The sequence below is a fragment of the Symphalangus syndactylus genome, chromosome 7 (assembly GCF_028878055.3).
Source record: "Symphalangus syndactylus isolate Jambi chromosome 7, NHGRI_mSymSyn1-v2.1_pri, whole genome shotgun sequence".
Taxonomy (NCBI): domain Eukaryota; kingdom Metazoa; phylum Chordata; class Mammalia; order Primates; family Hylobatidae; genus Symphalangus; species Symphalangus syndactylus.
In genome coordinates, this window is record NC_072429.2 from 63,727,044 (window position 1) to 63,748,423 (window position 21,380).

The 21,380-nt window shown below is 37.7% G+C and overlaps 1 protein-coding gene across 2 annotated transcripts in view; it reads left to right on the forward strand.

Annotated features, from left to right (window-relative positions):
* Positions 1–21,380, forward strand: part of ATP6V1H (ATPase H+ transporting V1 subunit H) — a 136,440-nt gene that overhangs the window by 12,273 nt on the left and 102,787 nt on the right. Inside the window, exons 4-7 of one of the 2 annotated variants that reach the window (XM_055286414.2) lie at positions 1,525–1,614; positions 13,370–13,483; positions 16,130–16,234; positions 19,644–19,697. In XM_055286414.2, coding sequence (XP_055142389.1) covers positions 1,525–1,614; positions 13,370–13,483; positions 16,130–16,234; positions 19,644–19,697 — 363 coding nt within the window. The remainder of the gene's footprint in view (positions 1–1,524; positions 1,615–13,369; positions 13,484–16,129; positions 16,235–19,643; positions 19,698–21,380) is intronic. The other variant, XM_055286416.2, reaches the window with a different exon arrangement.

Below are 21,380 nucleotides of genomic sequence, written 5' to 3' on the forward strand. Positions count from 1 at the left end.
GCTTGTTTGTTGAATTTTTAACTTGGTTTATGGGGTCTTTGCCATATTGAAGTTTAAGTTGTGCGATGAAATCTAGTTCTTCCTTTCCTTTGTGATGTCTGCTGTTGGTGTCGTCCTTTGAAAAAGCTTCCCCACCCCAACCGCATGTGCAATGGAACATGCAGCTCATTCACTGTTTGTTCAGCACATACACACTGAGTCCCTGCCATGTGCCTGGTGAGACTGCGGATGTGTGTTAATAAGACTTTTCCCTTAAGGAGTTAGGAGTTACAACAGCCCTTTCTTTTCTTTTTTTCTCATTTTTTTTTTTTTAAACCTGTTTCTTAGTAAGTGTGCAAAAACAGTTCTTTCTTAATAGCAGTGTCTGGTGTGATGGGCCTTTATGGGGCAGTTGCCAGGAAGCTTTTTATCCAAACAAAATGGCAGTATATCTGAAAAGAGTTCTGACAGAAATACCATGGGCAACTTATATCTTTTTTTTTTCTTTTTTGCTTAAATAGGTTAAAGTGTTTCCACTTTAATGTTTTGATTAAAAAACCCAATTATTTGTTACTGTTAACTTCTTACATTCAGTATGGTGAGTGGGCTGTCTATCCATGGAAGACAAGATTCATAGATAGGCGTAAGTTCTAGGATAAGTATGATTTTGATAAGGTCTCCATTTTTTTATAGCATGTTTTTTATCACATGCTGTTTGTTACATTGGGGATTTATTGAATGAATGAATACCAAGTGAAATACACTTTAATTTATACATCCTTAGGGTGGGGAAGTTTTTCAGTGTATGACTCCAAACCTATTACTGAATGCTGTTGCATACTTAAAACTATGTTTTTTTTGGGGAGTGATTTAAGGGATTTAATAGAGTGTTTTATAGAGTGTTTTGATTTGTACACTATTTGATTTATATGCTGAGTTTAGAACCTGGCCCCATAATAAGGTTCAATTCTGCTGCCTATCGGGGGCCTCATTGGCTGAAGGAGCCCATATACAAATTGGTCTGATTCTTACAACAGTCATGGGGAAGTTAGTAGGTAATATATTGCTGGCTCCAGTTTTTATTGAATTATGGAGAGGTTGTCATGTAGTTGATATGCTGTAGAATGGAGACTAGTCAGGTTCTTCTGATTCCAATCTCCGGTACTCTTGTTGCTCTTGTCTTCTGTTCCCTTTAAGTACAACAAATAAAATACTCAAAACCAATTGTAATTTTTGATTGCCTATATAACTTTATGCTGTCATCGGTAATCAAGAGTTATTAGTGGCCAAGTATATCTATTTAAAAATAGTAAACATTCTGAAACTTATCACTAGAAATGTTCACAAGCTGATACAAGCCATAGTAAGGTCCTCCCATACTTCATCACAATATTTATAAAAGGTATATGTTTTCTGTAAGTAAAATTTGTTAGTTACTAGTATTTTTATCCTAATTTATGAAAGAGAAACAATGTTTTACTGAAGTTCCATTGAAATGTTGTGTTTGCAAATAAAAACAATAACCTTAATTTCATTTTTTTTTAGTGTGCTAAAACATTTATAAATCTGATGACTCATATCTGCAAAGAACAGACCGTTCAGTATATACTAACTATGGTGGATGATATGCTGCAGGTAGGTATATTCTTTACTTAACACATTTGATGACTTCCTTTTTTTGCATACCTCACAGTAGCAGCATTTTTGGTGAGATTTCACTTAGAACATTTGTTCTCTTCGAGAGCATAATAATGTATTTTTCTCATTTATGTGGGTTGTAATTTGCTAATAGAGCTAAAGACAGAGATACCCACACACAGCCTGTTTTTATTTTTCAGAATACCAAGTAATCAATATGTACATTTTTCTGAGATACCTCAGAGTTTTTTGTTGAATGCCAGCAAAGCTTGCTGTATCATCTGAGGCTTTCTGGATGCTATGGCTCCTTCTCATTCAATCAGTCAACACATTTCAGTGCTCATGTGTTTTAGGCCAGTGCCGGGCCCTGGAGGTTCGGTGCTTTCATTCCTTTTGGAAACAGTTTTGCTTATCATCAAAAACTTTTCCAGTTGCATACAGTTTCTGTTTTCTGCGTTACCATCCCTGAACCCAATTATGAATAAAGGAGAGGCCTCCTTTATTCATATTTATGTATTTTACACTAGAGTATAATCTAGGCTTAGATTGTTGGTATGTAGAGCAGTTCTTATGAGATAGGCCTTCCAGCTGCTGAATGTCTCAGGAGACTTGAAGGAAAGAGTCAGTCTGGGTGTTTAGGGAGGGTGTTCTGTTAACTTATAAGGAAAAAAACATTTATTGATGGCGTAATTTTCACCAAGCACTGTACTATTATTGGGAATACAAAGGTTGGGCAGAATGGTGCTGTCTTCCTAGGGGTCATGTCCTTTATAGGAATCTAGTGATTTTATAATGTGAGGAAGGATCAATATCAGGACTGTCTGAGAATGACCTCAGTCTCTCTGAGCACTTTTTCATGTAAAACAGTAAAGTTTAGAAAAATGTAAATGTTATGATCTGCCATGGTTATCTTGTTACTGTATGGGACTGTACCTAGACTGAGGGAGCTGTGAGTCGGCATGCGGACCGTGGTTGCTCATATCCTCGGTTACTGTCCATATGCTCATATCTATAAATTAACACCATGACATGCTGGTAGCTCCCATTACATTTCAGCGCAGCACCACAGGGTTCTTTGTCTCTCCTTTCCGTATGTGTACCTCTTCTGTAACTGAGATTGTGAGTTCCTCTTATCCTCAGTGTGTTTACTTGTTTGTTCTACCCTAAAATACACAGAAAATAGTTTCAGAGTTGTGGACCCTTACAACTCAATGATTGAGGAAAGCAGTGTGGTGATTCTTCAAAGAGCTAAAAACAGAACTACCATTTGACCCAGCAATCCCATTGTTGGGTAGATACTCAAAGGAATAGAAATCATCCTACTGTAAGGACACATGCACGTGTTTGTTCGTTGCAGCGCCAACCACATTAGCAAAGACACGGAATCAATGTAAATGCCCATCAGTGGCAGATTGGATAAAGAAAACGTACATATACTCCGTGGAATACTATACAGCCGTAAAACAGAATGAGAGCATGTCCTTTGCAGGAACATGGATGGAGCTGGAGGTCCTTATCCTTAGTAAACTAACACAGGAACTGAAAACCAAATACCGCATGTTCTCAATTATAAGTAGGAGCTAAATGATGAGAACACATGGACACAAAGAGGGGAACTGCGGACACCGGGGTCTACTTGAGGGTGGAGGGTGGGGGGAGAGAGAGGATCAGAAAAAAATAACTATTGGGTACTAGGCTTAGTACCTGGATTATGAAATAATCTGTACAACATACCCCCTTGACATGAGTTTACCAATATAACACACCGGCACATGTACCCCTGAACCTAAAATAAGAGTTGAAAAAAACACATACACACAAAAAACAAGTCTTTTACCTAGAGTTCAGTATTTGTTTGCAGGTTTTTGTTTTAAACTCAGGGTATATAGTCAGAATACTGTGTTCAAGTTTCAGAGTGATTATTTTTCATGAAATACTGTAAGAGTCATTTGTTTCTGTTGTATTCTATTTTACTTTTTTCGTCATCCTTGTGCATTTCATTGTTATTATTTTTATTTTATTTATTTTTTTGAGACAGGATCTTGCTCTGTTACCCATGCTGGAGTGTAGTGGCGTGATCTCGGCTCGCTGCAACCTCTGCCCCTTGGGTTCAAGTGATTCTCCTGCCTCAGCCTCCCGAGAAGCTGGGATTACAGGTGCCTGTCAGCACGCCTGGATAATTTTTGTATTTTTAGTAGAGATGAGGTTTCACCATGTTGGTCAGGCTGGTCTCAAAACTCCTGACCTTAGGTTATTTGCCGACCTCGGCCTCCCAAAGTGCTGAGATTACAGGCGTGAGCCACCATACCCAGCCTGCATTTTATTTTTGAGTATGTAAAACATTAACATGTTTCCAAAAGTCAAAACTATGCAGAAAGGCATACTCAGAGAAGTGTCACTAATCCTAGCCCATTCCAACCTCCTCTCGTAGGTGACCAATATCATAGTTTTTTTTTTTTTTGAGACAGAATTCTGTTCTGTCTCCCAGGCTGGAGTGCAGTGGCACAACCCCTGCTCACCGCAACCTCTTCCTCCTGGGTTCAAGCAATTCTCCTGCCTCTGCCTCCGGAGTAACTGGGATACAGGCATCCGGCACCGTGCCTGGCTGATTTTTGTATTTTTTTTTTTAGTAGAGACGGGGTTTCACCATGTTGGCCAAGGTGGTCTTGAACTCCTGACCTTAAGTGATCTGCCTGCCTCGGCCTCCCAAAGTGCTGGGATTACAAGTGTGAGCCACTGCACTCAGCCCAATATCATTGGTTTTTAATTTTTTTTTCTGTGAACATATGCAGACACATGTATATTTTTTAATTTCCCCCTCTTATTTCTATAAAACACTTATTAGATATAGTCTCTTATTTTTTGCTTGTTTCACTTAACAGAATATGCCAGAAATCATTACGTGTCAGTTCATTGAGATCTCATCTCCCTGTTCTGTTTTTGACAGCTACATGGTACCCCATTAGTGGATGTACCATAGTTTACTCAGCCTCTGATGTAATGATGGATATTGTGGTTGGTTCCAAATTTTAGAATTAGAAATCATGAAGCAAAGAATAACCTTGTGCAAATATATTTTTGTGTTGTTGGGTGTATATTTCATGGTAAATTCTTAGAAATGGGATTACTGGGTAAGAGGGAATTCCATATGTAGTTTTTTTGTTAAGATATTGCCAGACATTCCATTTTGCATTCTCATCAGCAGGGTGTGAGTGCCTGATTCCCTGTAACCTTCTCAGCAGAGGGCATTGTCAAGCTGTTATATTTTTGCCTATCAGAATGGTGTCTGAGGTTGAACATCTTTAGATGACCTTAAAGGTTGCTTTTACATTTTTTTCCCTGAATTATTTGCTCATGTCTTTGCCCATTTTATTTTTAAGAGTTATTTATATATTAGGCATATATCTCTGAACAAAGTGCAAATATTTTCTCCCAGTTTGTTATTTACCTTTTTGTCTTAGCTTATAACATTTTTCACAGGGTGAAACAATTTATTTTTATTTTTTATGTAGTCTAATTTGTCAAAAAAAAATTTTTAATCTAGATTTTGAGTAATAGAAAGCTTTTCCTTATACCCGAGTTTACAGTGGACTTCACCAAGGTTTTTTTCTAGTACTTGTATAGTTTCATCTTTAGTTAGACATTTGGCCTGCTTAGAGTTGGTTCTTGTCTATAGTGTAAGGTACGTGTCTAATTTTATGTTTTCCAAATGGCCATTCAGTTGTCCTAGCACCATTTATTAAAATGTCAGTCTTTGCCATAGTGGTTGGAGATGCTGCCTTTAACATCAAACCTCCCTACATAACTAGGTTTATTTCTGTACCTTTTATGCTTTGCTTCTGGAATGCCTGTGTATTCATGTTCCAGCACCACCCAGTTTAATGATAGAGGATCTTATGGCTAGTTCTCTTCGCAGTTTTTTTTTTCCCCAGTATTTACCTAGGTATTCTTGAATGTTGTTTTTTTTTGTATGTAATGGAATGTCAGCTTATTTGATCTATGAAAAAGTTTGTTGGCATTTTTACTAAGTTGTGTTAAATCTGTAAGTTACTATTATAAAAAAAAAAAATCAAAACAAGGCCTGGCACTGGCTCATGCCTGTAATCCTAGCACCTTGGGAAGCTGAGGTGGGAGGATCGCTTGAAGCCAGAGTTTGAAACCAGCCTGGGCAACATAGTGAGACCCTGTCTCTATTTAAAAAACTAATAATAAATTTATCAGTTAACTTAGGGAGAAATGACATCATTATATTACTGAATTTTTCTGTCCAAGGACAAGGTATACTTTTCCATTTGTTAGGTGTGTCTGTGTCTTCAGGAGTGTTGTAATTTTCACACAATGGTTTTGCAACATTTCTTGTTAAGTTTATACCTTAGTATTTTATCTTAATTATTACTGTTAAAAACAGCATTTCTCTTCCATTTTATCTCTGAACTTTTGTTTGTTAATGTATATGAAAGTCATTGATCTCTGTATATTTTCTGTTTCGGTACCTTAGTGAATTCTTTTATTTGAATTAATTTTGTGATTGAATTTTTCTCTAATTTATAAAATTTGTAAATTATAAATTTATAAAAGTTTAATTAAAAAATTTTAGTTAAACTTTTCTAATTATCTGTTTTTGAAAAAACATAATTTTACTTCTTTTTCAATTCTTATGGGTTATAAAACAGATAATTTTACTTTTTTAATTCTTATGGGTTATAAGAACTTGTCAATTCTTAGTTTTTGAGTGCTATTATTAAGAATAGGTGTTGAATTTTGTCAAAGGCTGTTATTTTCTGGGCATCTACATAGATAATTGAATGACTTCTTTTCCCCTCTCCTTAGATATTTCAATATAGTGAATTATAGTAATGGATTTTATAATACTGAACCAACCTTGCATTCTTGGTTAAATCCCACTTGGTCATGTGTCTTATTTTCTCGATATGTTATTGAATTCTCTTTTCTGTTATTTAGGATTTTTGCCTCAGTGGTCATATGTGTAATTAGTTTACAGTTTTATTTTATTTTTTGTTTTCTTCATTTGGTTTAGGTATCAGCATTATACTTGCTTGATAAAAAGGATCTGGAGGTTTTTTTTTATTTGCTATGCTTTGCAACAATTTGTTTAGCATTAGGACTACAAGGGCTAAGTTTTGGTAAAATTCCCTTGTGAATACATCTGAACCTGTTGTTTTTGGTGGGTAATTATTTGATAGCTTTCTCTATGTCTTCTACAGAAATTGTTCATTTGAAGCTTTCTATCTCAAATGGTGATAATTTTGGTAATCTGTATTTTCTCTGGAAATTATTGTATTGAAGCTTTTGCATTTATTTTCATAGAAAACTAATCTTATTAAATCTTATGCTTTAAATTTTTTTCTCTATTTCCATATTGTGTCCCCCATGTCATTTCTTAGCTTGTTTATTTGTGTTTTCTGCTTTTTTTTTTCTTAACTAGTGTTTCTCCCCCATTTTGTTAATTTTTTTCAGTCAGGATTTTCAAATTAATTGATCTATAGTTTTTCTGTTCTCTGCCTTAATTTCTGCTTTTGCCTTTATTATATTCTTCCTTTACTCTTTTTTGTTGTTTACTTTGTTCTTTTTCTAGCATTTTGAACTTGGAATTTTAATTTATTTCCATTCTTCTATTGAGAAGAAATAAATATTGGCCGGGCATGGTGGCTCATGCCTGTAATCCCAGCGCTTTGGGAGTCCGAGGCGGGTGGGTCATGAGGTCAAGAGTTTGAGACCAGCCTGGCCAACATGGTGAAACCCCATCTCAACTGAAAATACAAAATTAGCCGGGTGTGGTGGTGCATGCCTATAATTCCAGCTACTGGGAGGCTGAGGGAGGAGAATCACTTGAACCTGAGAGGTGGAGGTTGCAGTGAGCCGAGATTGTGCCATTGCACTGCAGCCTGGGCAGAACGAGTGAAACTATCCCCCCCCACCAAAAAAAAAAATGAAGTATTTAAATATATGCATTTTCCTTTGATTACTGCTTGAAGTATATCCCTTAAGCTCTGATATGTAGTGATTTAGGTTTTTCTTAATTCAGTTTCTGTGTTTCCTTTCACAGAGGGTTGTTTAATATTTATATTTTAATTTTCAGGCAGAACTGCTTAGACATTTTGTTATAGATTTCAACTTTATCATGTTTTAAAAACATTTCTACTTTATGGAATTTACTGATACTTTTTTTATTAGTATATGATCAATTTTATAAATGTACCAGGTATACTTGAGAAGATGTATTCTTTCTTAAGGGGTATAAGTTTGATTTATATTTATCAGATCTACTTTATTGATTATGTTATTATTTAGGATACAGGTTTTCTATACCTTTACTTTTTGTCTACTTTTTTCTTGGTCTGCTTTTTTTTGTACTAAGAGTGGTATGTTAAACGTCTCCCCCTTATAAATGGATTTTTTACTATTCTAATATCTTTTGTAGTTTTCACTTTATAAAGGTGGATGCTGTACAGTGAATTGTGGCATTTATCATTAAAAGTGTCCCTTTGATCATACTTAATACATTTTGGCTTAAATTATACTTTAATACTGGTATAGCAACTCATGGCTTCTTGTTTCTACTTGTCTGCATATCTTTGCCTGTCCCTTTTTTAAGTGAATCATTTTGTTTTAAGTAAGTCTTTTGTATACAGTATAGATTTGGGTCTTGTTTGTGAGTTGAAACCCCTTTTTCTTTTAATGGGTGAATTAAACCATCCACATTTATGAATATTAATAAGAAATTTGATCTCAACTGTCATACTGTGTTATAATTACTGTGTGCATTACTATTTTATTCTTCATTATGTGTTTTGTTTGCATTTTTATTAAACTTTTTGGCATTTAGGAAGTTTTCTGTCTGTTCCGTTGGTTGTCTTTGTATTTATATCCCTTTAATGCTGTTAATCCCCTGTTTTATTCATTTATAATTTCATTGGTCATTTTTAATAGTATTTTTTGATTTGCAACAATCAATGAACTTATTCTACTTTTCCTCTCTTCTCATTTTTTCGTGGCTATTTCTTACTTTGTCAGAACATATAACATTTATATATTATTATTCTACACTTGTTCCCACCTTTGTTTTGTTATATTAAATTTTCACCACTGGTTCTTTTGCCAAAGTTTTCCCAGGGATCTCTTGATTAGATGAAGCTTATCTGCTAGTAGGTTCCTCAGGAGTGTCTTATGTGTACAGTAGTCTCTAAATTTTTGCGTTAAAATTTTTTCCTGTAATCTTCATACTTGAAGAGCAGCTTAGCTGATACAGGATCTCTGATTCACAGTTCTTTGACTTTTGAGTCTGTTCTCTGTTGAACACCTTATAATTTAGTTTTACTTTTTGAGACCATTTTGCTTTTTTCTTTCATTTCTTTCCTGAATTCAATCAGCTATTTTTAAATTTTCCTTTATTAGGGGCAAATTTCTCAGTTTTGGTTTTGAATTTCTGATTCAAGGTGGTATTTTGTTTTTCCAGATGTTTGAGGATATTTAATTCAGTTTGCATTGTTACGTTACAGTTTTGTTTTGCAGTTGTTTTCTTGGGAGAGGAATTTCATCACCTGAGATATTTTGATTTGCATCTTTTGGTTTCTTTTTATGGTAGTTTTGTATCTCTGTGGGGTTCTTTCATCTATTCATATCATGGAGTTGTGTGGTTTATAATATTCCTCACTCAAGAGTACCGTTTTTTTTTCTTCTTTTTTTCTTTGATACATGGTCTCACTTTGTTGCCTAGGCTAGAGTTCAGTGGTGCCATCTCAGCTCATTGCAACCCACCTCCCAAGTTCAAGTGATTCTCATGCCTCAGCCTCCAGAGTAGTAGCTGGGATTACAGGCGTGTGCTGCTGTGCCCAGCTAATTTTTGTATTTTTAGTAGAGATGGGATTTCGCCATGTTGCCCAGGCTGGTCTCGAAATACTGGCCTCAAGAAATCTGCCTGCCTTGGCTCCCAGAATTCTGGGATTCAGGTGTGAGCCGTTGCACCCGGACTCTCTCTCTCTCTCTTTTTTTGAGATGGAGTCTCGCTCCATTGGCCAGGCTGGAGTGTAGTGGCATGATCTCCGCCCACTGCAGCCTCCACCTCCTGGGTTCAAATGAGTCTCCTGCCTCAGCCTCCTGAGTAGCTGGGACTACAGGCATGCGCCACCATGCCCAGCTAATTTTGTTGTATTTTTAGTAGAGATGGGGTTTCACCATATTGGTTAGGGTGGTCTCAAACTCATGACCTCAAATGATCCACCTGCCTTGGCCTCCCAAAGTGCTGGAATTACATGTGTGAGCTACTGCACCTGGCCTCTCTCTGTTTTTTTTTTTTCTGGTGAGATACAGTTTGTTTGTTTTATTCTCTCCCCTTCCTTCCTCTCTTTTCTTTTTTCTTTCTTTTTTTTTTTTTTTCGAGACAGAGTTTTGCTCTTGTCTTCCAGGCTGGAGTGCAGTGGCACGATCTCAGCTCACTGCAACCTCTGCCTGCTGGGCTCAAGCAGTCCTCCTGCCTCAGCCTCCCAAATAGTGGGATTACAAGTGTGCGCTACCACGCCTGGCTAATTTTTGTATTTTTAGTAGAGACAGGGTTTCATCACATTGGCCAGGCTGGTCTCAAACTCCTGACCTCAGGTGATCTGCCTGCCTTGGCCTCCCAAAGTTGTGGGATTACAGGTGTGAGCCACCGCACCCAGCCTCTTTTGTTTTCTCTTTTCTTTTCTTTTTTTTTTTTGAGACAAAATCTCACTCTGTCACCCAGGTTGGAGTACAATGGCGCCATTATAGCTCACTGTAACCTCAAACTCTTGGGCTCAAATGATCCTCCCACCTCAGCCTCTTGAGTAGCTGGAACTACAGGCGCTTACCACCACACCTTGCTAATTAAAAAAATTTTTTAGTTGTAGAGATAAGGGTCTCATTATATGCCAAGGCTGGCAGTTTCTCTAATAGATGACTTTCTTTTGGTGGGGGGCAGGTTGTATGCCCTTGGATTTTTTTTTTTTTGGTCTCATTTTGTCTTGCAGAACCCTAAAGTTTCCTCTTTTGTTTCTTTTTCTTTTTGCCACCCAATCTCCTAATGCTTCTTCTTCTTCTTTTTTCTTTTTAAACCTTATTATCTCTCAAAAATGATGCCTTTCCAAGACTGCTCCCTGCTCCCTGTAGCCTGTACTCTGGTCTATGAGTAGTCTTTTTCAGTTTCTTCATAGTTAGAGTTTGTTTTATTTTATGGTGGTGATTGTAGATCCACCTTAGAACTTCTTCCTTCCTGTGCCCCGTATCCTTCCTTCTACACACATTTTTCAGATGCACCTTATCATCCACAAAAGCTTGTGGTGGAGTATGAGAGATACCTTTTGCTGGGATTTGGTGTTTCTTTTATTATAGTTAATTACAAATGTGGATTCTCTGTCTTGTTATCCTGAGGGCATGGGTTTTGTGTAGTTTTTATTTGATCTTTTTGTCGACCTTTATTTATGAAGGATCAGTGGAGAGATTCAGATTTAGGTAGCTGGTATTATTCTCATCCACCAATTCAATGTATGTATGTATGTGTGTGTGTGTGTGTGTGTGTGTGTATATATATATATACACACACACACACACGCTTTGTATACAAAGCATATGTATATACTATGTATATACAAATGTATATATATGTACACTGTATATATACTATGTATATACAAATGTATATATATATATACTTCGTATGTATGTATATACAGTGTGTGTGTGTGTGTGTGTGTGTGTATGCTTTTTTTTTTTTTTTTTGAGATAGAGTCTTGCTCTGTCACTAAGGCTGGAGTGCAGTGGCACGATCTCAGCTCACTGTAACCTCCACCCACCAGGTTCAAGTGATTCTCCTGCCTCAGCTTCCGAAGTAGCTGAGACTACAGGCACATGCCACCACGCCCGGCTAATTTTTGCATTTTCAGTAGAGACGGGGTTTCACCATGTTGGCCAGGCTGGTCTCGAACTCCTGACCTCAAGGGATCTGCTTGTCTCAGCCTCCTAAAATGCTGGGACTACAGGCGTGAGCCACTGTGCCCGAACCAATGTATATATTTTTATTTTTTTAATTTTATTTTTGTTTTCTTGAGACGGTCTTGCTCTGTCACCCAGGCTAAAGTGCAGTAGTGTGATCACAGCTCGCTGCAGCCTTGAACTCCTGGGCTCAAGTGATCCTGCCACCGCAGTCTCTTGAGTAGCTGGGACCATAGGTGTGTGCCACCACACCTGGCTAATTTTTTATTTTTTTGTAGAGATGGGATATCACTATGTTGCCCAGGCTGGTCTTGAACTCCTGGGCTCAAGCAGCCCCCCCATTTGGCCTCTCAAAGTGCTGGGATTACAGGTGTGAGGTACTGCACCTGGCCCTCATTACAGTTTAGCAATTGATTTTATTTGTAAAATTTTAGTTACATGGAAAAGTTTATATATACCTTTATCATAATTCCCTGTGCTATTTATAATAATTTTTTTTTCTATTTTTAATCCTGTCATTTCATCCTTATCACTTCTGAACAAAATGCTTTTGGACAGAATTGCTTATGTTTCCTCACGTGCTTAGTTTTTAGCACATGATTTTGAGGATTAAATTGTTTTCTTTGCGTGGATATCAACAACAGTTGCTAAGTGTACCTGACCGGAAGGATTTCTTTATCCTTATTCTCTTAAAGGTCTGTAACCTGGATACCTCTACCAATGAAGCAATGATGGCTCATCTGAATTTTGGATTCCTTGATAAAATCATTATCACAACTATTTCAATTGTTATTCTAAACAATAATGACTCATTACCTAAGGAGATAGTAGGCTATTCCTCGATGGGTAATTATTAGTGTAGACCAATATTAACCAAAAAAACCCACTGTGTTTAAAAATAATTAAATGTTAATCTGAAAATAGGAATTTTTTGTTTTTGTGGTTATTTGTGCTTTTAAAAAGTATTATGACCCACAAATCACCACTAAAGAACTGACATAACAAATACCACCTGTTCCCGAGTAACCTATGGAAATAAAATAAATAATAAATTAATAAAAGTTTAATCAGAAAAAGATATACTGCTGATATGGTGGTGTAGTAAAAAAGTTTTTAAAAAAGTATCGCTATTTAACAACTGTATTCACATAATGAACCAGAAAGTGGATCTCAGCCAGTGATAGAGAAAATTTAGATGAGAGGTGAAGTTTTAATGATTGGAACTAAGAATTTTCTCTTGCTCAGATCCTATGTCCACTGGTAGTATATGCTGTTTTCTGCTGTCTTTATCCCAAGTTTTCTACCATGATATGCTAAGAAGTAACTTGAACATTTGCGATTCATTTAATTCCCTGTTTCCCTTGCCTATTTGTTAGTCGTTCGAGGTGCATCTAGACCTAATTTGTGCCCTTCCTGCTCCCTTTCTGATTTTTATTTCCCTCATGTGGCAGCCAGGTGCTCACACTTGGGTATCGGTGGTGGGTTTAGACCTGTTACATTGGGAGTAGCAGGTCAGAGGTGCAGGCCGAGAAGTGTAACTTGTAGTCTTACACTTTGTGATTTAAAATAATCATAATCATTAAAGGTGATTTTTTTAGTAAAATATCTGTCCCTACTGCCATCCCTACCCACTGCCCCATAGTAATAATGACAGACAAATCACACATACACACACACTGAAAAAAGAACACAGACTGATGGGAGGTTGAGAAGTGGTGCACAATCGTTACATTCTTTAGCAAAATGTGTTCTGACTGGTGATATCGTTTCTTTTCTTTTTTAGGAAAATCATCAGCGTGTTAGCATTTTCTTTGACTATGCAAGATGTAGCAAGAACACTGCGTGGCCCTACTTTCTGCCAATGTTGAATCGCCAGGATCCCTTTACTGTTCATATGGTAAATTTTGAATTGATTGGATTCTTTTTTAAAAATTTTTTTAAAGAGAGAGGGTCTCACTATGTTGTCCAGGCTGGTCTTGGACTTTAGGGCTCAAGCAATCTGCCTGCCTTGGCCTCCCAAAGTGCTGGGATTACAGGTGTGAGCCACTGCACCCAGCTGGATATATATATTTTTTAAATACAAAGAAGAAAGGCTTTTATTTTAAAATTTTTCTTTTATTATTATTTTAAAATTGACCGAATTGTGATTACACTCTCATTCAGGTAAGAAAGAAACCTGGGCCTTTTATGACATAGGAACCTGTCCGTTCCCATAGGAGTAACTACTATGACATTAGCTTTCCATATTGGTGTTCAGTAGAGAAAGGACATTGGGAGTTGGAAGGAGATAGGGTTGCTCTGATGCAGTTAAGGTTTTGTAGACTACAAGGAGTGCATCAAAGCCTGTGGAGAATTCTCACATGTAAACAGCTCTACAGTGTTTGTAGTGAGGTTAACCACATTTTACTATATAGAAATTAAATTTTACTTTGAAGCAGCTACTGTGTTTCATTTTTATTTTAAGTAATTACCTGATTGCTTTTCAATATCTTAAATACACCCTTTTTTTTTTTTGAGACAGAGTCTCACTCTGTTGCCAGACTGAAGTGCAGTTGCGCGATCTCGGCTCACTGCAACCTCCGCCTCCCGGGTTCAAGCGATTCTCCTGCCTCAGCCTCCTGAGTAGCTGGGATTACAGGCATGCGCCACCACGCCCAGCTAATTTTTGTATTTTTAGTAGAGACGGGATTTCATCATGTTGGCCAGGCTGGTCTTGAACTCCTGACCTTATGATCCACCTGCCTCGGCCTCCCAGAGTGCTGGGATTACAGGCGTGAGCCACTGCACCCAGCCTACAATCCTGTTTTAAACTTAGGCTATGTTTGGAAGCCCTAGTACTGAAGAATTTTTCGTGGAATCTGAAAGCAGGTTCGAGAGAATACATCTTTGTACAAATAAGCCTTCTCTCTTTCCACTGGAGAGTGGGCTACGGGCTGGAGATGGCAGGAGCTGTTGGGGGACATGTGGTAGCTCCAGAGGCTGCTTGTTTCAATAGATGTTTTTAAAGTTTTCAAATCAAGGGCCACTGGCAGTGAAAATTGAACATGTATGTTATCTCGCTCCCCCCCTCCCTCCTTCCACATGTATATGTATTCATACAGTATAGTTACATATTGTATTCATATAGTATATTTATATGTTGTGGACATTATGAAATATCTATAAATATCTATAGAAATTAAGGAGGACTGATGAAATAAACTGTATTTTAAAGACTACTTTTTAAAAAGCCAGTAATATATTTCCCTCTTTAAAATTGTGGAGGCTTGTTGTCTTCACTGTTTGGTTTAAATGTCCTCCTAATGGTATAACAACAAAACTGACAAATACATTAAACAAATATACACTTAGGGAATGGTTCATTATTACTGTGCAGCCAAATCCATGTTAACTTCTTGGTGATTTCATTTACTTTTGGCCAATCTTTCACATTCTCAGGGGCAGACTCCCATTGGTTTACCATGTGCTGATAAACAGCTTATGCTAGCTTATGCTCTTCTTCCTTTGTCTTGTGCATGCACTGCTGATAATATCTTCAATCCTTGGCCTCCTAACAGTAATCTTTTTAAGTCAGTTGTCTATTTTGTGACAGTAAGATGAATTTAAACTAGATAATGTATTTATAAATTCATTTAGCTGGGCATGTGAAAACCTCAGCATGTCACAACTCAATGAGCAAGTAAAGGCGCCCCGTTAGTCCCTATGTTGTAGAATTCCAAATACACCAGAACACTTAAATGTCTGACATTCTGACCTTGGAAGTGTACCTGTCAGTCTGGTTTGCTGTATTCAAATGTAAGAACAAACATGAGTCTACCAGCACAGGAAATTATTTCGAGGTTAGCTAGTGTAGCCTTTCATTCTCTACTGGGATGAATTATTGCTGAGTGATTTGGAGTTTTAAGACAGTGATTTGCTCTCAGTACTGACAGAATATTTATTAAATTGGTTTGTGTGTGGAGAACTAGTATTTTATATTGCCTATTTAATTTTAAAAATGGTTAGTTTTATAGCTTGAAGAAAATGGAGAAATCTTTGAGGAGAAAGGATATTTGTTTATGTTGGGAGAGATGACTAATACCTAGGATGTATATTATCCTAAGAAATGGATTTTTAAGTATTAGAACTTCCAAGTGGCTTGGAATGAGTGTGAGAGAGGCTGGCAGTTTGTTGAAGAGATTGCTTAGAATTCTGGCAAGTGGTTTGGTGACAGTCTGCTTCTAAGGAAGATTTTTGTGTTCTTTTTTTTGCTGGTCATATAATGAATTCCAATCTTACTTTTGAAACTCAGAATAATACAGGGAGTGTCAAGAAATTCCTAAGACCCAGCTAATTTGGGTTCACTTTGATGGAAATATTTAAAAATATATTTTTAATGTTTGTTTTAAAATATATTTTAAAAAATGAAATATGGACTATTATTTTTAGAGGGGTTGAGTGTTAAGAAATTGTGTAGCAAAATTGTTACAAATCCTTTTTTAAGGTATATGATGTGATTTTTAGAATTAATGTTGCGTTAAATGTATTTGTCATTTGTTTTCAGGCAGCAAGAATTATTGCCAAGTTAGCAGCTTGGGGAAAAGAATTGATGGAAGGCAGTGACTTAAATTACTATTTCAATTGGATAAAAACTCAACTGAGTTCACAGGTAATTTTTTTAAAGTACCTTTGAAAGGAATATAACATCCATGTTCTTTTAAGCTATTTATAGTGAATATGTTAAATTACAAAAATGTTTTATTAAAATAATGCCATTTTGAACTTGACAAACCAAACTACTCTCAGATATGGTAGTGTGCTTTGCTTTTTCTTTCTTTGACTGGCTTCATTTCAATCCTTTCTGTCTTTTCTGCCACTTGGGGTTTCTTATTCATGCTTTTCAGGGGTCAGGGAGTACCTTTCTTCTAGGTGGCTGCCAAGATGATACAGGCTGGAGAACTGAAAGGACCCACACAGCTCCAAAGAGCACGTGCGTGTGAGGCTTCGATAAAGGAAAAGAAACGGTACAGCAGGAGAGAGCATGCCTCGGGCCGAGAGATTTCCAGGCGCAGCTCCCTCGGCTGCCCCAGGATTGTGAACCACCAAGATTTGTGTGAGAAATCTTGGTTTTTGGAGAGCTCTCTGAAAGTTTCGAGTTAGATCTTTTGTGCCCTTTTGGTTACATAACCAGGCTAAGCTGTCTAACCGATTACACTAATACACAAACTGGTCCTGGGTGCCACCAGGGGCATTTCAAACTGCAAACAGCATGTTCTAGATCATTATTAGCTAACCTGCTTGTCCTTGTCTGGCCGAGTCCCTCCCATGCTTCCAGCTGCCTCTGGGTGAGCCTGGAGCTACCTGGTCCAGCTGCGAAAGGACACTGTCCCACACAGTGGCTTGTTCTCACAATTGCACAGTTTCAGGGTGGGATTAGTTAGGCCTAACGAACCTACTGGTCATGTTGGTTGATTGCAGGCCTTTCTAGCTCTATGTCTTCATGGAGGAAAATAGCCTGCAGGTGTAATGGCTTGGAAAATGACAAGTTTTCTGTTTTGTCTTCATGTTTCCTCGGAACAGGGCAAAAGATAGGACACGAATGATAGCTCTGTGGAGTGTTAGTTTCAGGCTTACAGGGATGAAGTGTAGGTATGAAGAGGTTTGGTGGGATTGATACTCAAAAGAGGTGAGAACTGAAGGTGGACAGGGGAGGAGGATTCTGGAGATGAAAAGGTAGAAGGGAATGAGATTTTGATGTGAGGGTGACCTAGAGGAGGAATGGGACCAGGAGAAACAATATTGGTAGGTTGTTAGATTACAAATAAATGTCTATTTGAAATTTTTTGAAAGTTGCCATTTAGATTTCAGGTGACTTTATTATTTTAATAGATTTTAGTTTGAGGCATAAGAAAGACACCATATTTTGCTTAGATTTACTTTTTGTCTTGTTGCCTGCCTTTTTAAGGGGAGCCTAATTGCCATTTGTATTTGGATAGAGATATTTTAGAGTTTCTTGATCAAAATCTTTTTTATGTTAATAGCATCAATTTTAACTGGTTTGGGGCTTGGTTTTAAAAAGTGTTTTTACAGGAGCCACCATTTTATTGAGTTTGTGAGATATTTCAAAAACAAGCTATTTAAAACATGTAAGAAACATGCTTGTGAAAGTGAGATTTAAAATTTCTAAATGTAGCATATTGGTTGGGATCAGAATGTTAGTTAAATAGGATACACCTCTCCATTTTTTCCTGCTTTGAAATGATCTCTCCCCTTGAATAAACTTCATTCCAGGCCTGGTGTGGTGGCTTATGCCTGTAATCCTAGCACTTTGGGAGGCCGAGGCAGGCCAATTACTTGAGCCCAGGAGTTTGAGACCAGCCTGGGCAACATGGCAAAACCCTGCCTTTACGAAAAATAGAAAAATTAGCCGGGTGTGGTGGTGCACACCTGTAGTTCCAGCTACTCAGCAGGCTGAGGCAGAAGGATCACCTGAGCCTGAGGAGGTTGAGGCTGCAGTGAGCTGTGATCGTGCCACTGCACTCCACCCTGAGTGACAGTATGAGACTCTTGTCTCAAAAAACAACAACAACAACAACAAAAACCCCACAAAAACAAAACTTCATTCTGCGGTAATGTTAGCTTTCAGGTATAGTGGTAATAAGGCTCTGTAGCTGAATTCATAAAATGAAAATTGGTAGGGAAGAATGGATGCCGTGGCATGCTACTAGCTTTTTGGGCACTTCTACCTTAGACTTTTCCTCCTAGGAATAACATATACACTGTGCCTCTGAGGTGACTGTCACTTCTGGAATGATTGACTATGCTTGTAACGATGTCTAACAACTGGGAGGAATATTTCTCTCATCACTAGTGGAAGTAAATATTTCAATGTCTAGAATAGTTTTCATTAGAATTGAACTTTTTATAGATAAATGCTCTTCAAGTATTTTCTGCATCTTTTTAGTGCACTCTTTTTATCACAGAGTCTTTGGCTTTAAGTTGTGGACTTTAAATTGTGCAATGCCTCTGCCTTGCGGGTCCTTCTGCTGCAGGGGACCTCTTCAGGGTACCCAGGCTTAGCCTGGCCTTGCTTCTTAGTCTGGCTACTGCTTCTGCCTGGCTGTCACTGCACTGTCCCTCTTGCTGTGGGCAGGCACTTCTTCATAGCCTTCTATCATGATTAAAATCCAGACTCTTCGTTTTAAAAAGTAACAATTATTTGTGGTATTACTTGCTACTTTGCTCAATTGTCATGTGATAGTGCTACGTCTGGAGTGTCTCTTTTTTCTCTGTCACAAGTGTTTTTCTCTATCACAAAAAGTATCACAATTTCATGATTCTAATAGAAATAAACTTTCAAAAGTCCAAGTTAGCTGCAAGTTTAGATGTTTTGTTCTTTGACCTTATAGTGGCCTTTAAAGCCTTTTTGGGTAGTTTGGAGTGTTGCACTTGGGTTGTGGGGACTCATGCCTGCAGTTCGTAGATAGTAGTTATTGAATAAAACAAAATAAATATTTCCTTTCAGAAATTAGTTATTGCTTTTCTCTTGCACTTTCAGCCTCTGACTTTCTTTAAATTTTCTTTGTCATTTCTCTATGACATTTGAGATTTTGATTGTCATTATAATTCATTAGCTTTGCTGTGGATAACCAAGTCGCATATTGTACCTTCCTGACACCAGGCACCTGTTTTTGAAAGCTTTGCTACAGAATATAGTGTGGATAGTTCAGTTTAAGGCAGTCATCTTACTGGAAAAACAATTCAGTAAGTAAATCTTAAGACTTGGAAATTTGCACTAGCTTTACCCATGAAATTTACCTGGAGCTTAGTAGTCAGTTTATTATTGTTCCATTTTTAGCTACTTACTGATTAATATATTATCTGGAAGAGTGTAACGATATTTAGAACATTTTATGTCATCTCCTTGCTTTTTATTGAGTAAGATTAGGAATAAAATTATAGGGGAAAAATTATTACATAGAATTAGGGGAAAAATTTGCTTAGCTCCCTTTTGTAAGCTGATACATTAGGATAAAATCAAAACAAAACTAAATAATGAGTTATTTATTTCATAATAGAAACTGCGTGGTAGCGGTGTTGCTGTTGAAACAGGAACAGTCTCTTCAAGTGATGTAAGTATATTCCTTCACTGGCCTCCTAAACATCCCCAAAAGAAATTATTTTGAGTCATATACACTTAAAATTTTGAAGGTGTTTACTAGTTCCCCAACTATAAATCCATGGTCACCTTCAGTTAGGTTAATTGTATTATAAACTATATATAAATATTGATGGTCTGTGGAGATCATCTTTTCTGTGGTAGACATAAGACTTGTTCTTTCCTGTTGCTCTTTTTTCCAGGCAACTTTTGTTTCAGACCTGAGAATCAAAGCAAAAATCTGAATTCAGAAGCACAACTGGAGCAAATAAAGTTTTCTCTTTAAACTTCAGTTATCTGAATAAACTGTCTAATATCTGTCTAATCAACAGGTGAACAAAAGCGTCAAACATTTGAAAGAAATTCAGTTACTTTTATTTATTTATTTATTTTTTGAGACAGAGTCTAGCTCTATCCCCCAGGCTGGAGTGCAGTGGCACAATCTCAGCTCACTGCAACCTCTGCCTCCCGGATTCAAGTGATTCTCCTGCCTCAGCCTCCTGAGTAGCTGAGATTATAGGCATGCGCCACCACACCTGGCTAATTTTTGTATTTTTCGTAGAGATGGAGTTTCGTCATGTTGGCCAGGCTGGTCTTGAACTCCTGACCTCAAGTAATCTGCCTGCCTTGGTCTCCCAAAGTGCTAGGATTACAGGTGTGAGCCACCACACCTGGCCAAGAAATTGAGTTCCTTGATGGCACTAAAACCGACTGCTGTACTGTGAAGCTCAAGGCTTTATGTGGGGCTACATGGTAGCCAGCCCCTTGCTTGACTTTTTTTCTTTTTTGACTAATCTCTTTCCCTCTTTCCACATTTTTTATTTTTTATTTTTTTTGAGACGGAATGTCACTCTGTCACCAGGCTAGAGTGCAGTGGTGTGATCTAGGCTCACTGCAACCTCTGCGTCGCAGGTTCAAGTAATTCTCCTGCCTCAGCCTCCCGAGTAGCTGGGACTATAAGTGCCTGCCACCACACCCAGCTAATTTTTGTATTTTTAGTAGAGACGAGGTTTCACCAAATTGGCCAGAATGGTGTCGATCTCTTGACCTCGTGATCCGCCTGCTTTGGCCTCCCAAAGTGCTGGGATTACAGGTATGAGCCACCACGCCAGGCCTTCTTTCCACGTTTTTGTAGAGCCAAAAGGTTAAAGGTTAAGACTAATTATGGCTCCCCAAGTTCCTTTCTTGGCCTAAGTTATGTTTTCCATTTGGGAATGGCTGAACTTTGCTGTGCTCTAGGAATAGCTCAGGAATTGGAAGTAAGTTTGGACAAGTTAACGATGTTCATGATGAGAGCCAGTTGATAGAAAGATAGGGAAAATGGAGACAGAAACAGAAGTGCGTCCAGCTTCCTTTGTTGAAAGTATCACTAGGAAACTAGGAAGCATCTTTAGAGGGTAGTTTCTGTAACCTGCCTGCAATAGACCCAAGTGAAGCTCTGTAGGAGCCATCTAATATCCGTATTGGTTACTGGTACTCCCATAATCTGAATGAATGTCACAAGTATGTATGTTCCAAGACCTTAGATGGCAGCAAAATCTATTTTGAAGCTGGGCTTCTCTTGGAGCATGGGCTGAAGTGTTTGATGACTCATATGTTAGGCCAGAAAATGGCTATTAGCCTTCTAAAGTGGAATCAGAACAAGGTTAGAACTAGA